Genomic DNA, 18,342 nt, shown 5'->3' with positions numbered 1-18,342 from the left:
CCAATTGAGGGATGCTTATTTTCACACTTTGTGCGAATTTAAGCATTGATTTTGCCTAGTTAATGTTGGGTTTTTTAAAATGTTTTGTGACACATCTTATTTTTTCCTAATTTATACCTTCCTTTATAGGCTCTACTTCTTTCCAGAAAGAAATTTGAAGTGATTTATTACAAAGGACAGCTATTATTAGCATATATGCTTCCTCTGCTTTTCCTTGGTAATGTTCTTTTATATAAATATAGCTGATGAATTAAGAGTTTATTTTGGCATCTATTCCACTTTATTCCTTAAAGGATAGAAAATATACAGAGACTCACATCACAGAGCAAGATAATAAGAGTTATAAATAAGTGAGAAAGAAAAAGGAAACACAAGTTAGAAACAAAAAAGATAGCTGGAAAACAGGACTACACAGAAATCATACCATGAAATCCTATACACTTGTTCCAAGTGGGTCACATATTAGCCAGTAAGCCTCAGAAAAGCCAGGGAAAAAGGGAAGATGTGACCATTTGAGTGAACAATGGTGGTAATAATCTAAAAAGAAGCCATACAACTTTTTCTGATATCCAGCTCAAAAAGAATTTTAAAAAAACAATGTGTAATAAACATCTTCAACAATATTCTTATTGGAGACTATTATGGGCTGGGTTGTATGCCTCTCAAATTCGTATGTTGAAGTCCTAACCCCCCCATACCTAAAAATGGGATTGTATTTGAAGATAAAGTCTTTAAAGAGGTAATGAAGTTAAATGAAATAATTAGTATGGGCCCTAACCCAGTATAACCAGTATCCTTAAAGCAAGAGGTTAGGACATAGACTCAGAAGGAAAAAATATGTGAAAGCAAGAAGCCAAGCAGAGAAGTCTCAGAAGAAACAAGCCCTGCAGACACCTTGATGTTGGACTTCAGCCTCCAGAACTATGAGGAAATCAGTTTCTCTTTATGCCTCCCAGCCTATAGCACTTGTTATGACAGTCTGAGCAAACTAGCAGAGACACAGCAATGTGTTTCCTAAGGGCTGTCTCTAATGGAATCCCTCTTCGCAGGCTGCTGACCTCACACCAAGGTATACAGATTCCTCTTTTCCCACTTCCCACCCCCTCACCAGAATTCACATGACTATTTGAGGAACCTCAATGTTCTACTGTGACCTTGCCATAGTGGCCACAGTTACTCATTCTGGAGACAGGCTCCTGGCCCCAGCTCGCCCAACCAGAGTCCTTTCTTGGAATTTTTCCACCTGGAACTGAAGGAGCTTGATATTAGTCTTCTCTAGTGGCAGAAGCTATAAGATGGTGAGCTTTGTTAGCTATCAGTGGCTATATTTTCTTCCATGTAGGAAAAACGTATCTGTGAGGACAAAGAAGCCAGATGTAGAGAGTCTTAGCATCATTCCAGTTTCTAGTTTATTCTTCCATTCAGTAAATAATTTCTGAATGTTGCTGTGTTTCAAACACTGGTCCAGTTGCTCCTGAGGCTCATTTACATCCTTGCTTTCCTAGCAACTTAGTTGTTGCTACCCAGTTATTGATTCTGTCAGTATTGATCCTTTTCACTGAAGTATATTGATTCTGTCAGTATATTGATCCTTTTCACTGAAGCTGGAGCAAGTGGATTTCTGTCACTTACAACCAAAGTCATACATCACAATCCCCCACAGTCTCTTTTCCCTTCAGCCACACTGAATTGCTGGAAGCTCTTTTAAACAAGTCCTGTTTCTTAGGATAAACAAGAGCCAGTCACAGGGTAATTATGCTTCTCAACATAAAAATAAGTGATGTTTGAATATTAACCATGCTGGTTTCCTTGTTCTGCTTGTAAAAGTCTATCTTTTTCCCTCAAATATCTGTGTTGACTCAGATACTCCCCTCCTCCCCTAGACCTGAGGGCGTGGTTACAGAGGCTTTGCTTTTACTCACAACCCCAGGGGACTGTTTCAAACAGTCGGAAGTACTAAAACTCTTATAACCTCTCTTAAGGTAGAAATGATTGATAGGAACAACATTGAATCATGAGCTCACTTTATATATATTAATGGAATTTCCTCCGTCTAGTATATCACTCTCATTTCTTTAATCTTACCATTAAACAGCAAGTGGATGCATTATCTATTTCATGTGAAATTTATCTTCTAGGAAAGATGCACACAAATTTTTGCATACCTCGCTTACATTCTCATTTTATTGATTTCATATTTTTCCCAAGACAGAGATAAAAAAATTATTAACTATGCGAAGAGGCCCTCAGCCCTAATAGAAAATGGGCTGTCAAAATCAAGGATTTTTAAAACATCTGCTCATAGTAGGCACCTATTAAATATTTATTGAACAAATGCTTCCTTATTCTGACAAATAACACCAAAACCAAAGGCCCAATACTTAGGAAAGAAAAAATGTTTTTTGTGTTCATTTAGAAATGTCTATATTATTTCTATTTCTGTTGTGGAAACACATGATACTGAACAACTCAAGTTTGGATATCAGCAATACAACTTGATAAGTGGGAGGTCACTGCCAAGAGAGTCATCAGGCTCCAGAGCCTCAGTTTTTATCATCTATAGAAAGGAAATTAGGATTCCTACTTTGCTGCAGAGTTGTGATGATTAAATCGGTGATATATATGAATGTCACAAGTGCCCAGCAAATTGTGTTATTCTAGGCTTTCTCTAATTTCCTCTAATTTTAATTGCCTTGATGCCTGCAATTTATCCTTCCTTTTATGATTTTCTTTTTATCATTTGATACAAATGATTGCTGTGCTTCTGCTGACACAAAGCTGTTCCTATGGCATTTTTTGGCTTTCATGAAGAAGCATAAGTGAGAAAAAGGCAGAAAAGGAACACTAATTCTACACTGAATAGCTCATTTACTCATAGAAAGTACCAGTATAAATAGTCCATACCACTAGAACAGCATGAGGTTTTCAAACAAAATTATGTACGTCAATGCCTCTCAGCTAAAGATCAGCGGATACATCTGTTGGGTTTACTGCTTGTTTCAGGAAAGCCAACCACACACTGGAAGAGGGAGGGAGAAAGGGCTTGCAGGATTTGAGCTTGTGTTAGATGACCGGTGCAGAGGCAAAGAAAAGGGGGCTGTGTCAGGAAGGGATGCTGTTGGGAAGAGGGGCACATCTGTGATTAGGTATCTTACTAGCAATTACTTAGCAGGAGGGAAGGTTAAGGTTGTAATTGGTAAAGAAGCAGCAGATGAATAAGACTAGGGACATGTGTGGTCATTTTTGTGATTTGGACAATGTCCATAGTTTGTCCATGTTCGCACGTGATATGGAGTCGTCTTGTTTACGTCTTGATCCATCACAGTCAACAAAGGGACCTTGTCTGAAGCTGACATTCTGAGAAATTGTTTATGTTCAACAGGAGCCCACCATGGCCTGTCCGTGAGTGTCAGGCACTTTCCGTATGTCAGGCCGCTTTCCTCATTCTCATGTGTTCATGTGCTCTGTATTAGAATCTAGGTACAGGTAACAGGCACCATTCTAACTATTTTATGAAAACAAGAATTAATATTTAAATCATGGCTCAGGCTTGGAATCCAGGAACAACTCCAAGAACCACCCCTAAGCATTTAATTCCCCACCGTTCTGACTGTGGCAGTCACCTCTGAAATTGTTTGATCTAGGAGTATATTAGCTTATTTGCTTCTTCGAGAACAGGAAGCCATTGCTGCAACTCAGTGTTGAAGTCTACGGCCTCCTCTGCACCCTGCCACTTAGCTTTCACTGTGCTGGTGACCAGGGCATGGGTACCTCAGCCACCTCTGCCACAGCAAGCAGCTCCTCTCAGGCCACCTGTGCCAACAGAAGCACATGGCCCAGCAGCCCATTTTGTCCATCACTCCTAATTTCCATATCTCACACCAGCGCTCTGGTTGCCTGAGCCTAAATCATGTCAGAACCCTAGCTGCGTGAGAGTTTGGGAATCACAATGTTTGGGTTTCTCAGCCTCTGCACAAGAAGGCACAATGTTAGGAGGTTGGAAAAGATGTTGATTTCCAAGCCAGGCTATCCAAAACTGGTTCTAACCAGGAGTGAAGGGACCTTATCCTATTCTTGATTCAGTCACTAATTTGCTCTGTGAAGTGGGAAAAGTATTATCACCTTTCAGGGTCTCAATCTCCATGGCCAAGTTAGACTGGATAATGTTCAAGTTTCTTCCTGATTCTAGAGTTCTATGACCCTATTAATAATTTTAAAAATATTTTAAAAAATATATTCATTTTAGAAAACATTTTCTGTACCTTTTTACATAAATTTTTCTCTCATGGATACTCAACGTGGGAAACCTCCAAGATACTTGGAGACCCCAAATTATTTTTGCCCCCTAGTATTCTCACCTTTGAACACTGATAGGGCTCACCTGTGTAATCAATAGGATAGTTTAGAAATGACAGAGTGTGGCACCCAAGGCTAGGTTACAAAGAAATTGTAGCATCTACCTTTGCTCTCTCTTAGATTACTGACTCTGGGTGAAGCAGTGTCATGTCATGAAGACATTTAAACAGCACTGTGAGGAGGTCTACATGGTGAGGACTGAGGCTTGCTGACCATGTCCAGCATCGGATTTGCCAGCCATGTGGGGAAGACTGCACAGAAGTGAATGTTTTAGCCCCAATCAAATCTTCAGATGGTGATAACCCTGGCTGACATCTTGGCTGCAGCCTCATGCAAGACTTTGAGACAGAGTTATCTGTCTAAGCCACTGCTGAGATCCTGACTTCAGAACTCATGTAAGGTAATAAATATGTAGTGCTGTTTTAAGCCACTAAGTCCCAGGATAAATGGTTAGCAGCAACATAATGCTAATATTAGCATGCAAAATAGCATAAGGTTTGCAGAATTTATTTCTTCATCTCCAACATCAAATTTCATTTGCTTGTTCTTTTCTGACAGAAAGCTTGTAGCCTCTGGGATTATATCTCTAGACATATTAGAAGCCATTAAGGAGTAGATAAATCAGAATGAAAACTAATTCTTTTCTGAGATTTTATAAAATGTGGTAATGGGCAGACAGGAAAAGACCTTATTGTTAATACTTTATCTAAATAGCAAATATTTTCTTAGGCAAAGTGCCACACATTTGAAACTTATCACAGGGTTAATATATTTGAAAATAAAGCTAATGAAAACATAATAAATAGTTGAAATGACTCTTTCACAGACATTCCAATCAACTCTGCAGATGATTAATTAATGAAGGAACTCTGTTACACCTATACGTTAACAAACCTTCCAATATTTTAATGAAAGATAAAAGTTGCCTGCTACTGAATTATTTTGGTTTTAATCTAAAAGATAAAGAAATTCATCTAATTTCTTGCTCTTCATGATGGCTTACAGTTTCGATGAAGAAAGAATGTTTCAATAAAACTTTTTATAAATTTTTTTCTATATGTGTTTTTAAGTTTAATTTTCATTAAGGCTCTTTTCTAGATCCTGCACCCATGTCAGATAAGAACATAGTCACTCTGAGCAGCAATCTTCCACTAACTGTTAAAATAAGAGTGTGTGAGTTTTGGAGAATATATTAACTAGAAATGCGAGTCAGTTGTTAAGTGCCACAAACCTTGTATAAAATAGCTTGTGCAAAAAGAGGAATTTGTCCACAGCCATTCCAGTCTCCTGGAACTCAAGTCACAGACGGGTCCCGATAGAGCTGGGGCTGTGGGCACCAATACAGCAGGGCTGGGAAGGCCGCCAACTCCCACTCCCAGCCCTGCCTCTGCCTCCTGGGAGCCTGCTTTGTCCTGTGGTAGACTGGCTTTCTTTCTGTTATGGAAAACACAGTTGCTGGCAATTGCCAAGTTTTATATTTTTTTAGCCTCAGTCACAGAGACTTGCTTTCTGGTCTCAAATGCAAGTTCTCAATGAACTCTAGTGAGGGGCGGTGTCATGTTGCTTAACAGGCTGCTCCTGTGTTGGGTGGGGAGGAAGGGAGCGAGTTTTCTCGGAGCAGTGGCAGGCTGGAGAGACAACACAATATGCCCTGTGTATTAGGTTCCTCGGGCTGCTGTAACAAAGGACCACACCAACGGGGAAGCTTACACATCAGAAACGTATTGTCTCATTTCTGGAAGCGAGAAGGCTGGGCTCATGGTGTCAGTAGAGTCGGTTCCTTCTGAGGGCTCTGAGAGAGAATCTGTTCCAGTTCCAGTTCTCTGCCCTAGCTTCTGACAGACTGGCAATCTTTGGTGTTCCCTGGCTTACAGAAGCATCATCCTAATCTTGTCTTTTATGTCCCTGTATATATTCTGTGTCAAAATTTCCCCTTTATATATGAACACCAGTCATCCTGAAATAGGGGCCCACCCAAATGGTATAACCCCATCTTAACTGATTACACCTGCAATGCCCCTATTCGCAAATAAGGTCACATTCTGAGGTACTAGGGGTAGGACTGCCACATGTAAATTTTGTGTTGGGGGCATTATTTAACCCACATATACCATGTAGGGCAGCACTTCATCTATAGGGTATCAGAGACCAAAGAATGAAAGCAAGAAGCAAGGACAAAGAGCTGTAAGCCCTTCAGATTCCACATTCCAAGAGAGAAAAATAAGTAAAAATCCTGCACCTAGTGAATGAAATAGAGAATCTCTTTCTTCCTTTTTTTTTTGGTGATGAAGTAAGATTAGACTTTAGGGATATAGATCGAGGTGGACTGTGCCTGGCTGCAGTGACTAGCCAGACACATCAACCTGCATGGACTGTTCCATTTTTCTTCTGCAAGGTCACCTACCATTCAGACCTCCGGTTGCCCAGGGCTGAGGGGACTATGGGGGTATTCATGGAAACAGTAGAAAAAAGAGTCTGGTTTCTTCTGCTGTCCAATCAATCTGAATATGACTTGGGAGTAGAGAGAGTTTGGAGAGAGGAGAAAAGCGGGGTGCAGTGCCCTGCTTCCCCCTCTACTGCCATGGGGTGCTGCAAGGGGCTAGCATCTGGAGTGGAGGGTAAGAGTGAGCCTTCCTTTGCCCCATTTCCTGTCTGGGCCCATTGACAGAGGGCCTGCAGAGGGCCTGGCTCCGCCAGTCACTGGAGGGCAGCAGAGCTGGCAGAAAGCAGCTCTGGGCCTGAGATGGCAGAGGAGCCATCCAGACTGCCGAAATCGCTCCTCTCCTTGCACTGCTCATCCCAAGAGAAGGGAGGTGAGTCTCCGAGCAGCAGCACCAGGGCATGCAAACTAGGCACAATGTGCACCTAGTTTTCTTTACTTGTTAAATTTTAATATCTCTAATATCTTTAGCATAAATTCTTCTTAATAATGTGTAAAAGACCATCACATCTGCAAAGTCCCTTATGCCATGTAAGGTAACATTTCACAGGTTCCAAGGATTAGGATGTAGGCATCATCGGGGGCCATTCAGCTTGTTAGAGACCCAAATGGCGAAACTAAGTCAACCACATGCAGATCGTACAGAAGAGAATTCCAAGCAGAAGAAAGACCAAGTGCAAAGGCCCTCAGGTGCAAATAAGCATAGCACTTTTAAGGGACAGAAATATGGAAACAAGGCCACATTACCAGCATCTAGTTTTCTCTGATGGAGTTCAGAAAGGAGGCTTGTCTGTGGATGTGTCACATCTAGGAATCAGAGCAGAGCAGAGCATCTTGGTCAGAAAACACAGCTGTCAAATGTTTGCATGTGGATATTCTTACTTTCCAGCCTATCCTTGACACTTTGCCAAATTTTTCAAAATCTCCGGTCTCTGCAGAACCCAGTGCTATCACACGGCACGGGATGGGCAGAATCTCCCATTGACTAAAGAGACAGATAAGGTACTGAATTGAGCTAAATTTTGTACCTGAAATTACCATAAATTGACAGGATTAGGATTTCCATAGTTTTACTTATCCTGCCATCAAATCAAATCATGTCAAATCATAATATATGGCAGGATTACCATAAATCAGCAGGACTAAAATTCAATGGCAAAGTTGAGTGTGTAAAAATGAAATCTTTTTATTCTGACAATTATGCTTTTATTATTCCATTTTTACTGGGTGCCATGGAATAGATGGAGCACATGCACTTAATCTGCACAACAAACCAGTGAGTCATACTATTATTATTCCCAAACTACAGATAAAAAGATTAAGGCCTAGGGAAGTTGAGAAACGAACTAAAAACCCAGTGTGCATGAACTGTATGGCATGTGAATTATATCTCAAAAAAGCTGTTAAAAAACAAAATACAACGAAACAATTCTCCTTGATGATAAAGCCCACATGTCATATATCATAGAAAATATCTTGCTTAGATGGAGCTGCTGCTGGTAGCAAGAAAAAAAGAGCTTGTTCTAGGTTTTTCATGTTTAGGAGAGTGTGATATATCCCAGGACAGAGATTTATTAATTTGTCATAAGAAAGTTCCGAGGCCAGGTCCTAACAAATTAAACTAATACAAATTCTGTCGTTCTGTGTATTCGGGGATGTGTCTCCAGGGATGTGTCTCCCATGGGGAATCAGGGTACCTCTTCAGAGCACAGAGGGCAGACCGGAGGTGGCTTTGCTTACAAGGGAAAAGGGAAAATTCATCATCTTTTTGGAGATTAACATAGATTCATCACTTTTCAAACCCATGTTTTGTGTGATTTTGATGAAATATTAATTCAATCCCTAATTAAAAGCACTGGTGTACCTCTTTGAAGAGGTAATCATCAAATACAACTAGGAGAGTTTGTTCTGTTTTTATAAGCCCTAAAAGCAAAGTAAATTATCACCTTACAAGATATACACAAAAATATTCATACTAATTTTTTCTAATTCTCTTGTAAATCACAAGCATGATGACACCTTTTTTTCATAATTTATGATAATGGATCCAAGTTGGATCTCATTTTATAACATATTCTCTTAGAGAAATTACTTGGCCTCAGCTGTCAAAATGGATATTTGTTGAAATGACAAATTTGAAAGCCATTTGTGAGTTCTGTTCATGAGTTGAGATGAGAATGAAGGTGACATTTCAAAGTCCTTTAATTATCTCAGATGCTACTATAAAGAAAATAATATACTAATGTTCAAAGCAAAGTCATACAAAACAGTCATTTGAGATGAAGTCAGTTACATACACAATGGATTCCTGTCTCTTGAAAACCATCATCTGAACACATTTCAGTAACATTCTTCTTCAAACACAAGCAATGAACCACAGAAAAACCCTGAGGTCTGCCATTCTTCATTAGCACTTGCTGATTTCCTACCATGGAAGGTCACCCAGGGTGCTGAACGAAATGAAAAATACAAATTGTCCAACTATGTGTACAGTGTAAACCACTCACAAGGAGAAAACAGATATGATGTATTAGGATCTGATACAATATTACACTTTATTCTAAACAAAGACAATGATGAGAAGACTCAAAATAAGCAGTTAATAGTTGTTCCTTTGAGAAGCATACATTGGGAATGGTGGTCTTTTACAAATTATTGTTAACAAGAATTTATGCTAAAGATATTAGGAGTATTAAAATTAACAAGTAAAGAACATAAAAAGAAAACAAAAACAGTGGGCTGCCACTTCATAATGAATAGCAGCCCAGGAGGGCTGAGTTTGTCTCTTGGGAGTGGACCCCAGGAGCCCATCACTTTCTGACGCAGCAGTAAGTTTGATTGCTCTGTTTCTGAATATCTTCATGTGCCACTGACTCCTATGGATCCTTTGTACCATCCACTGAGCCGCCAGGAGGTGACAGCATGCTGCAGGGTATGGCCGAGTCTCCTGGGGGTCCTCACAGCATTGGTCTACCTTTCTGATGTAGTAACAACATCAGATCCATGAACTATTATAATGGTGGTGGTGGCTATTGTTAGAATGTATACTGTAATGTTCCAGTAGGTAGTTAGGTTCACTAAAACTGGAGAAATTCACAGATAAAAAAGACTTTTTATTTGAGGGAAAGAATATTGCAGTTTACAGTGTTGGGATAATGTTCAACAAAAAAGCAAATTTTGGAGAACTTCAGTTTTGACCTCCTGAACCTACCATCCTGCTGAACTGGAATATTGAAACCATATATTCTGGGGGACTTGTAAAATACAGTTTGACTTCTTTTACTTCACTATTTAAACTGCAGGCTTTTATTTTTTTTAAACCACATATTCACATAAAAAAAAGAAACATCTGTTTTCTAGACACTTGAAACCTTCCCTTAAATGCCATTTCATTCTTAATATTCTACTTCCCTCCAGCTGTAGATTTTATCTGCTGGTAGAGAATAATAAATGGTGGGACATTTAAAAAAAATCAGTGCTGATGGGTTCCAACATCGAATCAAAAGATGAGTATTTCCAATAAAAGTTTTCAAAGGTATTAAAATGGCACTCGATTTGTTTTTTAAATAGAATGTAAGATTTTGAAAAATTTGGCAAAGTGTCAAGGACAGGCTGGAAAGTAAGAATATCTGCATGCAAATATGTGCCAGCTGTGTTTTCTGACCAAGATGCTTTGCTTTGCTCTGTCTGATTCCTAGATGTGAAACGTCCACAGATAAGCCTCCTTTCTAAACTCCATCAGAGAAAACTAGATGCTGACGATGTGGTCTTGTTTCCAAGTTTCTGTCTCTTAAAAATGCTATGTTTATTTGCACCTGAGGACCTTTGCACTTGCTCTTCCTTCTGCGTGGAACTCTCTTCCCTATGATCTGCATGTGGCTGACTTTGTTTCGCCATTTGGGTCTGTGACAAGCTGAACAGTCCTCAATGATGCCCACATCCTAATCCTTGGAACCTGTGAAATGTTACCTTACATGGCATAAGGGACTTTGCAGATGTGATTAAGGATCTTGTGATGGGAAGAATTGCCTGGATTATTTGGGTAGGTCCTATGTAATGGCAAGGGTCCTGGTAAGGGTAGGACAGACACAGGAGAGAGAGTGTCAGAATCAGAGAGAAATTTGAGGATGCTACTCTGCTAGCTTTGAAGTCAGGGAAAGAGGGCCACAGTTAAGGAATGCAGGCAGCCTCTAAAAGCTGGAAAAGGCAAGGGATAGGTTCTCACTAGAGCTTCCAGAAGAAATGAAGCCCACTAACAACTTGATTTTCACTTAGTGAAAGCTATGTTGGACTTCTGACCTCCAGAACTGTGAGATAATAAGTTTGTGATGTTGTTTTAAGTCATTAACTTTCTGGTAATATCTTACAGCAGCAACAGGAAACTAATACAAAGTCTTAACTTAAATGTCACTTCTCAGAGAGACTGTTATACCCTGACTGAACAGTCTTCAGTCGTTCTTCACCATATTATCTTCTCTCCACTTCATAGCAGTTCAGTACTATAAAATGTAATATGAAAATATTTTAGGTAATAAGCACATTAAATTCTTTTCCCTGCTTTTAGCATACAAACTCCTTAGAGACACCAGGGACACTCTTGTTTGCTACTAGAGCCCTAGCAGTAGAAAAATGTCTAGCACATAGTAGATGCTCATAAAAATGTGTAATGCTCCCTCCTTTATAGTCATTCTTCCTCTTCCTCTGCTTTCCCAGAATATATTTGAGGGAAAGAGGAAAAAACTATTTTCATTTTAAATGTGTTTTTATTGCAAAACAAACTATGTGGAACCATTTTAAATGTTGGATGGGATTAGAGTGCTCCTGACCCCCTCTTCTTTCCTGCTTGCCTTTCTTCCCAAGGTTGGGAATAAGCCCACCCAAGCAAGTTATTCCAGAATTCCATCAGATTGTTCAAGCCAAGAAGGAGGCTGAAATTCTAAGATTCAGATCTCTGGTAAATTTCTTGCAGGATGTAACCTGAGCCTTAGTTTGATGTACTTCCTGATATGACATTATCATTCATTTGTGACTTATTGGAAGCCCCTATAGGCACATACAGAAGAAGAGATTGGAAAGTGGGGTAAGGGAGGCATTCATCAAATTCCCGTGCTTGGCACACAGGGTCTGTCCTGCCTTCCTCTGCCACGGTGGACTTGTCTAGCCTCATTTTTACCCACTCTCCTCATGTGGCTTATGTTCTTAGGCTCCCAGGAATCCTTGCTGCTCCCTTGAAACTCTGTAGTTTTATGCCCTGTGTCTTACTCATGCTGATTCTGAGCTAGGAAGGTCAGTCCCTGTCCACATGGGAAACTTTGTGTCTTCCTTCAGAGAAGAGTTCCCCTCTTCTATTCCCCACCACATCTTCCTTGGGTAACTTACAAAGAGGAACAGCAGAGGTATGCTTTCATGGTCATCTGTCTGAAGGCAGGAGCACTGTCTTATGCACTCTTGAATCTTTAATGCCTAGAGTTTTTAATCCAACATAGTTAGTTGTTGGACAAAGAGATCAGTGTCCTGAATTATATGGGACTGGGCCATGCATTATTCATCTCCATATCTCAGAATAGTGAGTGGCCCAGAGTGGCCCTGAAAACAAGTTTAATAACCACATGTTTAATACATATTAAACGGCATGGGTGGCACACTGCTTGCCATCCCTAGTAATATTCTTAGCTTATAAGATTTCTAGCTTGGCACTTAGGTATCTAGAATGTTTCTTTACAGCTAGGTGTGGCCAAGCAACCAAGTTCTGGCCAATGAAATCTGAGCAGAGGTGTCACATGTTATCTTCTAGGAACCTTCATCAAGAGATGGATGGCATGTGCTCTTTGACCCTTCTTTGGGTCCTGTCTCCAATTCTCCTGTCTGGCACATGGATGCCTCTAGTCATAGTATCAGAATTGTGATGTGGTATCCTGGGGGTAATAATAGTGGGATACTGTCAACACCTCAGGCCTGGGACAAAAGAAATGATTGGTCATTGGTATCTGCAAGAAAAGGGCTGTATGGAAAAAGCTGCCTATCAGGAGTCATAACTGTTCATGGAGAGAATCAGTCAACCTACAGGGAGGTAGGTAAAGGTAAAGAAATAATATCTGACCTCACTTCCCTCCATCTTCCAATCAATATCCCCCTTAAGCAGAACCAGAAGTCAGAAAGTGAGAAAGCCCATTGATAGTGGAGACCTCCAGGAGTGGAGAAGGATGGACAGTGGATTTGGCTAGGTAAATAGAAGATAACCAGCACTCTTGGGTAGGTCATTTAAAAAAAAGAGAGAGAGAATTTGGTGAAATAATCTCTACTCCTCATTCTAATTGTAATAGACTGGATTTTCTGTATTAATTGGTTTCACTTTCTCAGACCTTCAGGCCAAGGCTACAGGGCAACTTGCAGTCAGGCATTCCAGAGTGTCAGGTATTAGAGACCAATGTTCCAAATCAAAATAACATTAGTTTGTGAAAGGAGGACACATAGATCATATTAAAAAGTCCAGAAACAGATCCACACACATATGAACAACTGATATTAATGACAAAAGTAACACTGCAGCACAGTGGCAAAACGATGGTCTTTGTGATAAGCAAGCTGTGCCACTTGTAGACCTATATGGAAAAAAATCTTAACCTGGACCCCATATACAATTCTATATGAACTGCTGGCCTAAATGTAAAAAACAAATAAATCTAAAGAAAACAAAGGAAAATATTTTCATGATGTAGTTGAAGGGTAAAAGAATGGATGAAAGACTTGAACAAGCATTTCATAAAGAAGCCTATTCAAATAGCCACAAACATAAGAGGTCACCTTCCTTCACAATCGCCAGAATGACTAACATTACAAAGACTGACAATAACAAGTGCTAACAAGGAAGTGTAGCAAATGGAACTCTCATATACTGCTAATGAGTATGGTAATTGGCACATTTTCCAGTGCCTAGTAAAATAGGTTTTATAGTATCTACTAAAGTTGACCATATATGAAACCTATGATCCAGAACAACTAGGTATGTCCATGAAAGAAATGCCTACATACATTCACTAAAAGACACATATAAGAATATTCACAGCAGTATATACTATAAGAGCCAAAAACTCTAAAAACCCAAGTGGAAATCAGCAGGAGAATGGGTACATGACTTGTGCTATTTTGTATAATGAAATACTAGTACAGAGCAATAAAAATGAATTGCTGCCTATAGCAACAAGGTGAATCTCATGGAAAGGACACAGAAAGGACACAGTGAATGATGACATTTATACAGACTTTTAGAACAGGCAATGCAATAATCAGTGATGTCAGAAAGCATGGTTATGCTTACATTTTGGGGAGATGTGACTGGGGAAGGCAAGAGGGCAGTGCCTGGGGTGCTGGTAAATTTTGTTTCTTGATCTTTGTTGTGTGTTCACTTAGGGAAAGCTTTTGAATTGTACACTGATCTGTGTCTGTCTCCAAATAGAAATGTACTGACTCCAAGAAGTACATTTTATAATTTAATACTGCTTTATCTTTTTAAAAAAATTACAACATGGAAAGGAAACTGAACACCAGCCTTTTCTGTTCAACATTAACATAAAGATCAGGACAAAAGCCTGTCTGTCTTGCCACTAGAAAATTAACCACAGTGGACTCTTTCAAACAAGGTTTCTTTGAACAGGTGTTCAAAAACAAAAAGGTTTCTTAAGTCATTTGTAAGACCAAATTTTACGCAGTCCTGGGTATTGTGTCAGGAATCATGCAATGAGATCACTTTCTTTTGCCCACATTTCTCTCTGATAAAGAAAATAAATCTATTTGACAGAACAAAGAATTGCCTCAGATGAAAATATGTTGAAAAAAGAAAAGGCAGCATTATTCTCAACTTTGAGTGCCTAAGAGAAAAATGATATGTTTAAAAGAAAGAGTTCTCTGTTGTCGGAAAGATTACATTTTTATGTACTCTGTCAGCAGTTATGCATTTATTAAATTTCAACTAATACCAACAAGTATTTTAGGTGACTTACCAGAAAGACACATTAAGATAGAATAATACTAAAAATAACAGTGATAACCAAAACACCCAGAATAAGAGCTGTGTTGAAGCAGAGAGGCGTGGGAGGTAGTTTTACCATAAAACCTATATACAGCAAATTTCTTCCAATTATACACACCTTTCACTCTTACTGTCCTAGTGGTCAAAGAGGAAGAGAAATTTAATAAATGATTCAGCTCTCATTTAAAAGAAATAAGAAGGAATAAAAGGAAGAAAGGAAGGGAGGAAGAAAGTGTGTCAGTTCAACACAAGATAAACATTCCTAGCATATTCAGAGAAAGTAATTAAGAGAGCTGTTTACATACAGTTTTAAAACATAATAAAAATTGTCATTATAGGAAGTTTTAAGGTATATTAGCAAACATTTTCATTATCTCTGGCAAAAGGCAAAACTATGACATTAAGTCATGGTTTCTTGAAGCTTCAGTGCAATGTATGTGCTTCTGGTGATTTAACTTTGAAATGAATTGAAATGACTGTGTAGTGTCCAGGAACTGTTAACCCAAGGTTCCTTGGCACACCACTCTAGGGCGAAATTAGAGTAACCCAGACAGTTTGTCTCACCCTTTCCCCAGTCAACCCTGCAGAAGCCCCCCAGCTGTTCATGGGCGTCTGAGGGGATGGCCACATGTGTTCTCCGGTGTGGCCCTCAGCTACCAGGAGACCCCTGCACTCAGCTTCCCTCCTCTAAGGCTTTGGTGGTGATATTTGTGTCGGGCCTGATGTAACAGCTCCCACTGAGGACAGATGCCACCGAGCTATTACAGCTATGCTTCAAAGCCACAAAATGTGTCCCTGCTGCTGCAGCTGTTGGCACTGATCTCTCTCTCTCTCATGCCCACTGCATGTAATGCTTCCTTCCTCAGGGTTGAGGTGGCCCTGGCACAAACTGTCATCCCAGCCCCAGCCAAAGGCAGCCCGTCTTCCTCCAGGGTGCGCTGAACTGTCCAAAGCTGCAGCCGGAGCTCTCGACATAGTGGTGTTTTCACTTTCTTGTTGTCTCCTCTGCTGCTAATTTACTCTAATTTTGAGTAAAGTGTGGGTAATTTTGAGTAAAAAGTTTGTTCCTCTCTAAAGTGAGTCTATTACCTTGAACCAGACATTACTCCTCTGAAATAAAGCCTTTCCCAGGAGAGGGGGATCTGCTGTCTAGAACGCCCAGGTTCAGGGGACTCTGGGAACAACCATGAATGAGCAGACTCCAGTGACGTCAGCATGTGCCTGACACCATCCTTCCCTGATGTTTATGTCTGCTGCTTAGATCTTGCCTAATGCCAGGCACTTCCAGCACGTGCACATTCCTCTTCTGACCTCGCAACATCCCTAAGAGGCAGCCCCATTTAAATGACAATAGTCACAGTTGCTCAATGCCTACTGTGTGCTGGGCACTTTGTGGTATTATTTCAGATTTTCACAATCACTTTCTGGGAAGAAATTGCTATTAGACAAATTTTAAAGATGAAAGGTTAATTGGTGAGGTTAAGTGACTTGCCCGAGGGCACAGTGAATGAATGCTAGAGCTAAGACTCAAAGAGAAAGAGAAAGTCCAGATTCGTGGGAATCCAGCCTGAACTTTGTCTGGATGAAGTTGTCTGGTAGTACACAGCCTTTGGAACCAGACCTTCTTATGAGCAGCTCTCAACACACATTCAGTATTTTCACCTTTTGCTTTGAAAATATAGGAGACAGATAGACACTTCCAACATACAGCCTCAAGGGTCCTGGCATAGGTCTGCTCCTAGACTTCTATTTGTAGATGTTAATTTCATTCCTTCATCACTTTCTGAGGGCAGCATCCAGCTCTAGTACCCAGAAATGTGTTCCAGAGGTGATCAATTCAAAGCCCTTCCCTTTGCCTGGTTTGCGCCCATAGCAAACCCTGGGCCTACTCAGGCTGAGGAGGACTGCTCCCCTGTGTCATGTTAGTACCACTGTCAAAGCCCTCACCCTGTAATTGACATTTCTTAATACCTCTTTCTTCCCTTTCCTCACTCTCAGTTCCATTTAGGAACCGCAGCCCACACCTGCCTCTGCAGTGGACCATGTGACTATCTTCTGATCATGTGATTGATTAGCTCAACTTAGGCCATCTGTGCCACCCCTGAACCAGACTGAGTTCCAGACACTTCCCAGGATTGCTGGGCAAAGACACTGTCTCTTCTGGCTGGATCTGAACCAGGACACATGTAGCACTGGGAGCTGCTTACGGCGGTGTCTGGACTCTGAGGGGAGCCTGCCTTAGAACATAGCCATAGAGAAATGGAAGAGAAACCCAGTGACCAAGCTACTGAGAGGGAGTTTATCTGAGGTAAACCCTCATTGTGAGTTTTCAATCTTATGAGCCAATAGATTTCCTTCCTTATTTGGGCCTGATTGAGCCAGATATTCTGTTGCTTGCATTGCAAGCATCTTAAATATATATATTATGTAATAATGACTCAAGCTTTAATGTCTCTCCCACTAGATTGTGGGTTTCTCGATCCATTGGGAGAAAATTTGTTGAATGAATAAATGAATGGGCAAAAGAAGAAAGAGAGATGAGTTGCTCCTGTATGTTGAGGGCTCATTTAAGGCCATTGCCAGTTCACTAGCTATTCATTTCTCTTCCTGATTCATGGACATTCACCAGTTAAATAGCTAAGCCCCTGGAGGAATCTTTAAGTCCCAATATCCATGGTCAAGAACAGTTGTTCATCTTGGTGGTAAGGAGGCCAGCTCCACTAGAACTTATGGAATCTTTGCAAACCCAGGGATAACTCAAAGAGAATCCTAAGGATGAAACTTATTGCATCTCTTACCATGGAATAAGCAGAAGAAACTGATGCATCCATTTTTGAATCAGTATTGGCAGCAGAGCACCTCAGAAATGAACACCTGCAGCATGTTGCCATTTAACTCTGAGCTCAGAGATGTTGGCATTTGGAGGCCTCAACATGATTCTGCTCTGCAAATTAAATCATGGGGATCAGGTGGAAAAGGTGGTTTAAGTGTGTGTGGGCTTTTCATTCTCTACTGTATGACTCCGATAAATCCTTGCTGTTTCTGTGCATGTGTGCACCCACACATGTACCCCACTGTCTGCCGAGTCTCAAAATAAAAACATGAAGCTGTCATGGAAGCCCAAAGAGAAAAAGAACATGTGTGGGGACATATTTCTTGCTGCTTCCTCTGGTTTTGCTTGCCCTGGCTGTTGTGGCCTCCTTTGCTTGACACCACCGCTCACCCCACCCCGGATATGTTGGTCAGAAAGAAATGCCCTGGCCTTGGCCTCTTGATTTCACAGCATCAAATGTCATAGGCAGTGAGCACTGTGGAGGAGGCATTGTACATGCAACTGTGAGTTAGCAAATAGGAACTAAAAGCTTTCAGGCAGCAGTGGGCAGGAAATAATGGGTGACAGAAAGTGTTGCTCCAAGAATCAGGTTCTAGGCTGGCTCTGCCACCAGTCTTGAGCCTCTTGACAAACCCTTATGCTTTCCTAGACCTTGATTTCTTTAATAGCAAAAGAGGGAGGTTC

The 18,342-nt window shown here is 40.5% G+C and overlaps 1 protein-coding gene across 6 annotated transcripts in view; it reads left to right on the top strand.

Moving 5' to 3' along the window:
- SNX18 (sorting nexin 18) overlaps window positions 1–17,955 on the top strand; it is a 120,784-nt gene extending 102,829 nt beyond the window's left edge. For 5 of the 6 annotated variants that reach the window (XR_005027721.2, XR_005027720.2, XR_005027723.2 and 2 more), the window contains 2 exons: window positions 4,477–4,756; window positions 16,824–17,955. Coding sequence is in view for 1 of the 6 variants with exons in the window: in XM_036900367.2 (XP_036756262.2) it covers window positions 4,477–4,484 (8 nt within the window). In the remaining 5 variants the exon portion in view is untranslated. The remainder of the gene's footprint in view (window positions 1–4,476; window positions 4,757–16,823) is intronic. The other variant, XM_036900365.2, reaches the window with a different exon arrangement.
- The last annotated feature ends 387 nt before the right edge of the window (window positions 17,956–18,342 follow it).

Source organism: Manis pentadactyla, chromosome 2, assembly GCF_030020395.1.
Source record: "Manis pentadactyla isolate mManPen7 chromosome 2, mManPen7.hap1, whole genome shotgun sequence".
NCBI classification, from domain to species: Eukaryota; Metazoa; Chordata; class Mammalia; order Pholidota; family Manidae; genus Manis; species Manis pentadactyla.
The sequence above is the reverse complement of the archived record's forward strand: the minus strand, read 5'-3'. Positions and strand labels throughout refer to the sequence as shown.